General features: G+C 37.2%; 1 protein-coding gene across 1 annotated transcript; it reads right to left on the reverse strand.

The window, feature by feature from the left end:
• Positions 1-4,616, reverse strand: LOC133295236 (proteasome subunit alpha type-1-B-like). The gene is made up of 2 exons (XM_061494064.1): positions 4,210-4,616; positions 1-763 (listed from the first exon to the last, which is right to left on the reverse strand). Exons 1-2 carry the CDS (start codon positions 4,558-4,560, stop codon positions 257-259), a joined length of 858 nt encoding a protein of 285 aa, XP_061350048.1. The 5' UTR covers positions 4,561-4,616; the 3' UTR covers positions 1-256.
• Positions 4,617-11,846: the final 7,230 nt, after the last annotated feature.

Below are 11,846 nucleotides of genomic sequence, written 5' to 3' on the forward strand. Positions count from 1 at the left end.
ATAGTTAGCTCAACAACCGGTTTTCCCAACATTTTTCATCCTGAATTTTAGTAGAGATTGTATCTTGTAGCATATTGAAAACCATGCGTTCAAGTCCATTAAACGTTTGCAATTACCGGCCATGGATTAATTGCAGAAACAAACAAGATTAAGATAAGAAAATCCATGAGATATCTTGCCAATGACACACTCAACTTGAAACCTACTCATCTTTAAATATCTGTTTTTAACATGTCTAGTGCTGGATCTATAATTATCAAATGTCCATCGGAGAACCACCTTGGGTTTCAGCAGCACCTTGATCTGCGCCCGCACTCTGATCTGTGGCAGCATCCTGATCTGTGGCAGCATCCTGCTCAGTTGCAGGCTGAGGTTCAGCAGGAGGAACTTCTTCCTCCTTCACAATCTCAAAAGCATCAATCAACTGTTGAACAGTTTCCTGGTCCAAAATGTGGAATGGCTCACCAACTCCAACCACAGCAATAGTGCATACGGAACTCCTGAGCTTTTCACCTTGCAAGGACTCCCTAGTTGCAATTAGTGCATCTTTGATCAGATCTTCCCGCGAGGAGCCCGTGAAGTTCTCAAACCTACGTTCCAAATATGTCTTTGCTGCTTGTGAGCGAGACCCAATTGCAAATGCCTGATATTCAAAATAGTTTCCACTCGGACAGTTGTAATAGAGGTGAGCTCCTGATTCATCTAATCCAGCTACAAGGAGACCAACCCCATAAGGACGTTTCCATGATCGCTGCGTGCAAACCTGCCACTCAAAATTGCATCACAAATACGGATGAGAACGAGATCTTTTTTGTTTTAATAAATTCTGCAAATACTTCTTTTTTTGCCATGTAATTCTGCACATAAAATCACAAGCTTTGTTTCCCATACCCCATCCATTCAACTTCCTACTACGAAAACACATGTATAACTGTATGTCATTAAAAAGCGCAGACTAACTAACCCAACTTTTTTAACCATTGTAAAATTAAACAGATCAGTTTAGCATAAAGTAAGTACATTTAAGAATGTAAAAAAAGAGGAGGGGGGCCGGGGTGTTATTTCTATGTTCTGTTCAGCATACTTTTGGTCCCTATCTACTGAAAGATCTCAGCCCCAGAAAAAAATCCGAGTCAAATATAGATTTCATATTTCTTTGATGAACTTAAACCGTGAGATAACTTGAATCCTATTCAACTAGGTCTTTTGCAAGCAAGTTAGTTGACTTCAATAGACCAATAATCTGTGCTCCACTTCATTTCATAAAATCCCTACCTCAGTATAGATTTGCATGACATAATAACTATGACAGTGACACCGTTAGATACATAACTTGGAAAGTTTTAGACGTAAATGTATGATTCAGGAATTCTCTCACAGTAAATAGAAACCTTGGGGGCTCAATAAGCTATTCAAATTGGACCCTGGGCCACTCCCACAATCACAAAAGAGGAAGCATTTTAGGATAAATAACAGAGAACTCCTAGAGGTTTGGAAATATAACAACTAATCTCGTTCTTGTCCCAATATTACACTCCACCCCATTTGATGGTCGGCACTGACTGATGTCTGAAAATATTCTAACAGAATATTATCAGTTAACTAAGGTTAACAGATGACTACTGATAGAGATGACCATTGAATGGCTGGTCATCCACATACACCCATAAAAACAGCAACCATCTAAAGCGAGAAAAAATGGGCATAACCAATAGCGGATTCAACCTTTAATCCTATTAAATCATCAATTAGTGTTCATCATGGTTTGCTTTGAAGACATAATCCAGGATTTAGGTGGTGGTTTGGAGGGAAGGTAAGTGCCAACTCTTCCATGGCATGTCTCATACCTTGTCCCCGGTATTTTGTCAAAACCATTGATTATGAAGCTGGGAATTAATATGTTGCAGAGAGCTTGCTAGACAGACTTAAGATGGGATCATATAACAAACACCAATGTTGTGGATTTGATATTACATTGTACCAGCTGAGAAAAGCAAAGACAAGAATGGCATTCAGCAGGTTCTAACAGAAATTTAAGGTTTGCAAAAAAACTGTTCACTTTATCGACATTTTATCAGCTGATGGTATCATTTATCACAAGACCTGCATCAAATGTAGTCATTGCAATGGATTTGGTTTCTGGTTTCACCATATTTTTAACTATACCCTAATTTATTGTTATAGGACTGCTTTCCTGAGTGTAATAAGAGCTGATAAAGCATTACCCATTTCTGGGCCACACAATTACGTAGAGCTAGCTAGTTGGTGTAGATAAAGAAGAACCATCTAATTAAACCAAATGAAGGAAAACCATCTAACAAAGTCTAGGTTAGGCTTAGGCCAACATGAATTTCGTTTTTCATGTAGTTTGTATTCTGAAGCCTTTATAACTTTATGGGGTTTATTTTCATTGAAGATACACAACTACTCCTCAATGGATGCACTTCTAGATATAATGAGTAATGACCGACTCATCTACAGGATTTAGGGCTAATTTTTTAATCATGTTTAATAAGAAGTAGGATATTCTTACTACCCATTTTTTCTACTACCACTCTAATCACCGTTGGATCCCACTTTTTAGCCGACAATCTCTGGAAAGTTTCTGAAGAGAGAGAAAAGAAAAACAACTTTTAATGTACTCCCCATAGTACATAGTTATATTAAAGTGGTAGTAAGTTGGTAGTAGAAAAACTTGGCAGTAAGAATATCCTTACTCGTTACAATAATTTTCAATCAGATTGAAAGCCTTTGAATGAACTAGTATGTATTCTCTTCTAGCCACAGAAGTCACAACACATCCTTGCTTGCTTGAAATATCTTTGCTTTAAATTCATTTGATATATACCATTTGGCTTGTGTCAATTTGCATAATTTACTATTGTTTACAATCAGATTCAGACACAACAAATGAAGAAAAAGATGCTACGCTTCACCAATGGGTCTGAGTAGTTATCACTCACTCTTCCTCAACAAAACACAGAACACACACAATAAAAACACAGTCTCGCACCACACACCTCTCCCCTTTCTTAGTCAAACATTCCCTTGTACCTTCCTCAGTCACACTACACGCCCTCTCTTTTTCTTCTCCGTGAACTGGTCCTTATTTCTACATCCCATGCCTGGTTTGCACCCATTAAATGAAGATCAGATGAAGAGACTGAATTGTCTCTTCATCATTCCCGCCCAAATTGGTAACCATAAAAGGGTGAGATTAGTTAGGTGTGGTTATCATAACTGACCCACACAAACACCATCTCAAGTGTCATCCATTAACTGCAGCAGAGTTTGAGATAAGAATGGGGTTAGTTGTAATATTACCAAACCTCAAGGGAGATCTATGTTATTTACCCTATTTAATTCCTATAACTCACTACAATGCTCAGTGAATCATGCCCCATAGCTTCCCTAATACATGAACATCCTCAAAACCTTGAAAGGATAAAAGTTCTGAGGTCCATTACAAGTACATCCAAATACAAAACACAGACAATTTGGATTTAAAACAAATCTGTACACAGTTCCAGCCGTTTCATATTGGTATTCATAGAGAAGAATGAATTCTTCCCAATTGAACAAATACAACATAGTTAAATCACATAAATTCGAGAAAACCTAAATTAGCAAACAGTCCCAGTAAAGACAGCTTTTACACTTTATCAATACTTACAAAGTAGAAAATTTCAGGTAAGAAAGAAAAAAAGCTGCACACGAGGATACAAAATACTATTGTCTCACTACTGCCTATCTGATATAAGACTATAGGTGATGCCAAATAACATCACGAAGCTCAAAAGTAATTTCTTCATAACTGACTCAATCAATGTTAGCAGTGTTAGAAACCAAACATTATTAAGTCAGCATTCAGAAAATTACTAACTGAGCTAACACACCTCTTCAAAAATTTATAAAAATTCAGAAGGAAGAGACAGATCCAAACGTCATCACAGTATTTCTCACCCAGATAGAATCACTTAAAATTCCCCCACGAAAATCACCAAGCTAATTAAGATCACAAGTAAAAAAAAAAAAAAAACCACAAGTAACATCGAAATTAAATATTGCAGTCCTAGTCTCATTCCAATCATTGTCCATCACATACTCTAATATCTTAGAAAACCTAATATTTTGTTTTTTTTCGTGAAGAACAAAAACCTAGCTCCAATTGCAAGAACCAAAGTGATGAAGAGAAGAGTAGTGACTGACCTGAGCCTTGTCGGCGAGCTGAACGACGAGTCGACCGACGGGAAACGGAGACTCGTAGGTGTAATTGTAGTTGATGCACTCGGATCGCATGTAACGGGAGAGAACGCGGCCGTCGGCGGTGAGGCCGGCGATGGCGACGCCGATGTGGTCGGCAACCTTGAAGATCTTCTTCTGGTGAGAGGAAAGTTCGGAATTAGCCTTGTTGACGCACGCCAAAACCACGTGAGTCTTGGATCGGAGACCTATTGCGGCGGAACCCTGTTTCACTGCCTCCATCGCATACTCCACCTGGAACAACCTCCCCGCCGGACTCCATGTCGTCACGTCCGTGTCGTACTGGTTTCTGAACATTGTTATTCTCCTTTTCTTCGATTCACCTCGCAACCACTCTTCTTCTTCTTCTACTACTACTCTTTGATCTTAACCTACAACAATATAACAACAGTTTTTAATAATTAAGAATAACTATTAATTATTTAGTCAAAATAAAAAAATAAAAAATTGAGGTCATGACTTAACTATTATTTGGGGATAGGATATTGTGACAACCAAATAATGTTACTACCACATCTTAACCGTTGATTTCCGCCAATCAACGGTTATCATTTATTGCGAATTAATAATTAATTAATGAGTTTGATTTGAAAAATGATAATCGTTGATCGGAGGAAATCAACGGTTAAGATGTGGTAGTATCATTGGTAGTAACATTATTTGGTTGTCACAATATCCTATTCCATATTTGGGTTAAAAGTTTGTTCTACAAAAAAATTCCTCGTCATCACTTAAAAGATGGGTTAGGCGCGTATGTGCACGCGCGCGAAAATTTTTCTTCTGCTAGGGTTTTATTTTTGAGATTTTGTGCTGGATCCACGGGGGATACGAAGGTAAGTAGCAATGAGACTTTGTCTATATCTAGGAAGAGTACGAAGCGAACAAAATGTGGGGAAGAAATTCCAATGGAAGCACAGATGAGAGATGTGATTAAGGAGTTCCAATCTAGTGAGGCTGTGCACGAGAAATAGAGATCCTTCGCTGAAGTTACAGGTGTGGAAAATGGTGTTTCAGGTGATGTTATTCCCTGGTTAATTGAGGAAGAGGAACCAGAGCTGGAACCTCTAGACCCGAATTTGGGAGAGATAAAAGAATGGGGATTCCAAACTATAATCAGGGAGGATGGATCTGTGGAAATTAGAAGTAATAGAGAAACTAGAGCTAGAATGCGTCAGCGTTGGAAGAATGCATTGATAGTGAAGCTTTTGGGGAAGAAAATCGGTGTTGGATTCATGAAGAAGTAGCTAGAGTCTCTTTGGGCTAGGGCTGGAAGCATAACAATGGCTGATCTTGGTAATAAGTTCTTCTCTGTAAGATACAGCAGCTTGGAAGACCTTAATCTAGCCATAACGGGAGGTCCGTGGGTTATCCTGGGTCACTACCTAGCTACCAGAAAATGGGAGCCATGCTTCGATTCGGATAGGGCGAATATCCATAAGGTAGCAGCCTGGGTTCGTCTTCCAGGTATTCTTCAAGAGTACTGTGAATTTCCTTTCCTAAATCATTTAGGAACAGTGATTGGTAAAGTTCTTAAAGTGGATAAAACCACTTCAACTGGAGATAGGGCTCGGTTTGCAAGGGTTTGTATAGAGATTGATCTATCCAAGCCCCTAAGAGGGGAGTGCATTCTGGATGGCTGTAGGAAGAGAGTGGAATATGAGGGTGATGAGTGTCCAAAATACTATGTTTATATGGTTAAAAAGAGTTCAAATAATTATTAAAATATTTAAAAATATAGTGTTAAAACAATAAAACAGTAAAGCAAAATGAATTGTCAACAAATAGAAGATTCTGAATATTTGTTGTTGTTTCAGGTTGTTGAAACTAGAATAAAAAAGTGCTAATATGATAAGGACGAGACAACAGTGGAATCCGCGGAGCAATGGGAAAATCAGGAATTAAATAAATAAATAAAATAAAAAGTGTAACGCTCGCTCCACTGCTCGCTAAAGCGAGCAAGTGGGCGAGCAGCTCGCTAAGGTCTTCACACAAGCGACCGATGGAGCGACCAACAAAAGTAATGCTCGCTAAGCAGCTCGCTTTAAATAAGAAGCGAAGGAAGCCGTGAAAGAGAACTCTAAAACGCGAAGGAAGAGTCAGAGACCGAGACGAAGCAAAGGAAGGAGCGGAAGAAAACACTGGATCGTTGCAGAGGAGAAGGAAGGAAGCACTTCTACATCATTGATCATCACTTTTAGACAAGTTTATCATGAACTCAATTTCTTTTACTGTTTATTTCAATTCTGCCTTTATAATTATGAGTAGCTAAATTATTTTAGTAGTTAGGAAGATACAGAACCAATGGGTTCTTAGTTGATGTTTGTTTATTCTTATGAATTACATTCTTGTTTCTAAATTGTGCAATCAATCTGATATTCATACTTAGTTTTATTTATGACTTGATCACTCGTAGATAAACATATGAGTCATATATGACAATAGGGATGCTGGTGTATGATTCTGATTGGTTGATTGCTAGAATTTGCATGATCTAGGGATAGACTTGTGAATTTTATAACTGTGAGTTCTCGCGTTAATGCTTATTTTATGAAAGAGTACTAAGGGATTAGGCTTTGGATTAGAATAAAGAATTAAATTACCAAGGGATTGGGATTTAGTCAATTATAGAAAGAGCTGTTAATAATTTAATCTTGAATGTAATCGTAAGAATATGCAAACTCGTTAAGAAACCATTGGGGAAGTTGAATCATAATTACGCCTTTTTATTAAAAATCTAAACTCAGTTTCTAGTATTCTAAATTCTGAATTTAATTTCTAAAATATTAAAAATCAAAAATAGTTTTACAAATTCTGCTTTTAATTAAATCACGATATTCTCAAGAAAACCTTTAATGATCGATCCAACTTTAATTAAATAAATATATTATTGCTTGGTCATCAATCCTCGTGGGATCGACAACTTTCTTATCACTTTATTACTTGTACGACCGGTGCACTTGCCGAGTTCGTCAACAAGTTTTTGGCGCCGTTGTCGGGGACTGATTTAATCAACATTAATTTTATTTATCAAATTATAGATTGGATCATTTTATTTTATTGTTATTTATTTTGATGTTAGTATTTTATTGTTTTTATTGTTATTTAGTTTAATTAGTTTTGTTATTTTATTTTAATTTGTCTGCTTTAAATTTTAATTTTTTTTGTTTAGTTAGTGGTTTCCGTTAGTTTGTCCACTGAGCCTTAGTTTTCTGGTTTATGGATCTGCAAGGCACTGTTAATCCCAGTGACCTACAGTACGAACCAGAGTTAGGACGTTTAGAAAGAACAAATAGGAAACGTTTGACCGTAAGGAAGACACGAGAAGCATCGAGCTCCAATTCTGCGGAAAGACCAGTTATGGCCGAAGATAACCAAAATCCACCCGAAGAACTGATGAGTCATTTCTTAAACCCTAATTTCTCGCATCCGACTGCGAGTATTAGGAGACCTCAAATTCAGGCCAATAATTTTGAAATAAAAGCCTCTTTCCTGAATCTAATTCAAACTAATCTTTTTGAAGGAGACCCGATCGAAGACCCAAACTGCCACATCACTAAATTCTTACAATTGTGTAGCCTCATTAAAGCTAATGGGGTTCCGCCTGAAGAAATCTGTTTGCTGCTGTTTCCCTTTTCTTTAAAAGGAAGATCACTTAATTGGCTGGAATTGCAACCTGCTAATAGCATCTTCACGTGGGAAGAATTGGTTGAGAAATTCCAAAAGAAGTTCTTCCCATTATCTCGATTCTCTGAGTTGAAGGAACAAATTGACAACTTTAAGCAACTCGAAGGCGAATCTTTGTGCGTAGGATGGGGAAGATTTAAAGAACTAATCAGGAGATGTCCCCAATACGTTTTATCTAATGGCGAGAAGGTCCAAATTTTCTACAAAGGAGTTACTCTGACTTATCGAGTACTTCTTAACCTGCAGCTGGAGGGAGTATCAGAGAAATCACTCCCACAAGGGTTGTTGAGCTAATTGAGAAGATGGCATCTGAAGATAATGAGGTCACACCAGTTCAACCTAAGAAAGGAGTTTTGCAGTTAGAAGGGTACGACGCTATGTTAGCCAAACAAGACAAGATGGATCAAAGGTTAGATTCACTTGTTAAACTCTTTACCCAAAATCAAATCTCTGCGGTTAATTCGCAATTTCCTGTAGTTTGCAATACTTGTGGTGGACCACGCACTCCTGAAAATTGTGACACTATGGTAACGATTGATCCAGCTCAGGTTAATGGAATCTGGAATAACCAGAAGAGAGAAAATCCTTATGAAAATACGTACAATTCGAGCTGAAGGAATCATCTTGGTCTATCCTATAAAAATGGGCCCCAACAAAATAATATGAATTTCCAACAAGCCCAACCTAGTCAGAAGGCCGCATGGGAAGTTGCATTCGAAAAGATGGCCCAGTCTCAAACAAATTTCGCAGAAGAAACGAGAGCATCTTTAAAGAATCAAGAAGCTTCCATAAAGAATCTGGAAATTCAAATTGGTCAGCTTGCCAAACAGATGACTGAGAGGCCTCCAGGAACCTTTCCTAGTAATACAATTATTAATCCCAAGGAACAATGTAATGCCATCATTACAAGGAAAAGTGTGGAAATACCAATAGCTGCACCGAGTAGTGAAAAAGATGCAGAGAAGGAAAATCCTGCTGAAGAAAAAGTTGATGATCATGTCGATAGAGATGTCACAATTATTGGAGGACCATTAAATGACACCCCACATAAAAAAGTAATAAAGAAGCCTTCTTTAGAAGAAAGAATGAAAGCGTTGGGGGATAACCTGTATGTTAAGGCTCCTTATCCTCAGAGGTTACAGCAGCACGAACAGAAGAAAAATTTCTCTAAATTCTTAGAGATTTTTAAGAAGCTGCACATAAATATCCCTTTTGCGGAAGCTTTAGAGCAAATGCCATCATATGCTAAGTTTCTAAAAGAGATCCTAACCAAGAAGTGGAAACTCACAGTAGAAGGATCCACTATTTTGACAGAGGAGTGTGGTGAAATCACGCATAAGAATTTACCTCCGAAATTAAAGGATCCAAGGAGTTTTAGTATCCCTTGCACGATTGGCTCGATGACAATAGAGAGAGTTTTATGTGATTTAGGTGCCAGCCTCAACGTAATGCCATTATCTATGATGAAGAAGCTGGAAATCACAGAAGTGAAACCGATCAATATGATTCTACAACTAGCTGACCGCTCCACCAAGCAAGCATATGGAGTAATAGAGGACATACTTGTTAAGGTGGACAAGTTCATCTTCCCGATGGACTTTGTTATCTTGGATATAGAGGAGGATGCTACTGTTCCCATGATCTTTGGTAGACCTTTCTTAGCGACCTCTGGAGTGCTAATTGATGTGCCTAAGGGTGAATTAATCTTAAGGGTGGAAGGAGAAAGGGCTATTCTCAAAATGTCTGAAAAAGAAACTCCACCACCTACAACGCAGCCAGAGAAAATTTTCTTTATTGAGGGAAAGAAAGCTGAAGAAGAAGAAAAGAAAGATCATAAGCCAGATGAGAGTTGCAAGCCGGAGGTGAAGATGGCAAAGCCTAAGAGCAAAGGAAAGCACATCAAGACTAAGTATAAAGTTCTTGAGGCCAAACCTTCTCGCCCATACGCACGAGAGTACTATTACGGCAAAGCAATATTTATGATAAAAGGAATGGCATCATCTTTGAATTCCGGCTACAAGCCGCCATAATTAATGAAGATGTAACGTCAAGCTAATGACGTTAAACAAGCGCTCTTAGGAGGCAGCCTAAGAATTTATCACTTTTAAGTTAATTATTTTAGTTTATTTTATGATGCCAGCAGATTTTCTTTTCTTTTTAGGACCATTTTAGTTTTATTTTTCTTTTGTTTATCTGTTTTGATTAGTGATGACTCTGGTGATGTACAGATTTTATTTTCTTACTCTGTTGTGAGCATGATTGCTACTACTGACTTTATCTGATGATATTTTTGAGATGATGTGTGCAGTTCTTTCTTTTTGATTTATTAATTGCTGAGGACAGCAAATTCCTAAATCTGGGAATGAGGATGCACCGCACCACATATATATAATAGCAGTAGTAGCAGTTGGTACAACTATGATCCCTGTGATGAGAAGAGCCGCAAATTTTTTTAGAAAAACAGGGAAAATTATTTTCCTTATTCCTCTTTAATTTATTGTTTCTTCTTTCTGTCTGGATTATTAAATCATGCTAAGTTAGAATTGGTCAGTAAAAATTAATTTATGATGTGATGGCTTAGAATATATTTTTTATGTTAAGAATAAGCATTGATTGAGTTAGTCTAAGAGTCAGTAAGAATAATAAAATTACAGTATGAGTGATTGAGAAAGAGCATAAATTACTGAATTGCACACATATAATCGTGAGATTTGAACCTTAATAGAAAATTCTTTTCAGTGTGCATTTCACTGTTGAAAATATTACCAGAACTTGCTTTGTTTCTCCTTGAAGTAATTGTTTGCATGCATGTTTGAAATGATTGAGGCATTTTATTGTTTTAGCTAGTTATCCAAAAAAGCCAACCATTATGATATCCTTTGTTTAGCCCTTTGAGCCTAAGCCTTTTCTGTTCTTAATATCTGTTGTCTTAATTAGCCACTCAACATACACATCTACCTTAAATAAGATTGAATTATAGAAATTTAATGGTAGGGTGTAAACATGAGTACTTTATCATGTAATTCAAAAGTGGTGAAAAAGGAGGTTAGGTGAATGGAGCAAAAGCAAAGGTTGGAAAATGGTGAAAAATAAAAAAATTATTTATTGTTTCTATGCAAATAAAAGTGTTGAAAAATGAAAATGAAAAAGAGAAAAGTATTCGTGGTTGGAAAAAGAAAAGAAAAATACAGAAAAAGAAATAAAAGTGCTGAAAAGGAAAAAAGGAGGAAGGAAAGGAGAAAAAGGATTATTGTTTGAGTGTTTACACTTTACCATGATTTTTTTGTATTTCATTGTTTTAGCTAGTTTTTCCTTATTTATCTTACCTTCAGCCCAACCCCATTACAACCTGAATAAAGACCTCTTGATCTTTGTGCATGTGAATTAATTATGGAAAGTGAGAATATTATCAAGCTTATGAAAATATTGATACAGTGAAAATTTGAGTGAAACACTTACCCTTAGACATATGAGTGATGAGTGACTTGATATATCTAGTGAGGGATGTGTTAAAACTCAGTGTTTATGCTTGATTGACTGAACTCATACTTTGATTTTATAACTTGCTTACTTTCAAGTCTGCTTGATTGTTTGATCTATCCAAGCCCCTGAGAGGGGAGTGCATTCTGGATGGCTGTAGGAAGAGAGTGGAATATGAGGGCCTTTTTTTAATTTGTCTAAATTGTGGTTGGTATGGTCACAATTCGGATTCCTGCCCAGACTTTGCCAAACCAGCCTCAATGGCCAACCCTGTAGAGACTGCTGAACAACCAGTGGATAAACCTGGCCCACAAGGTGTAGGACCTTGGATGGTGGTTTAGCGTAAGAAGAAAAGAGTTCAAATAACTCAGAAAAATGAAGCCAGTATCAACAGATTGTTTGTGGAAGATATATCCAAT

Source organism: Gastrolobium bilobum, unplaced genomic scaffold (genome assembly GCF_033153095.1).
Source record: "Gastrolobium bilobum isolate Gb01-03AN ecotype WA unplaced genomic scaffold, APGP_CSIRO_Gbil_v1 utg21876, whole genome shotgun sequence".
Classification (NCBI taxonomy): Eukaryota; Viridiplantae; Streptophyta; class Magnoliopsida; order Fabales; family Fabaceae; genus Gastrolobium; species Gastrolobium bilobum.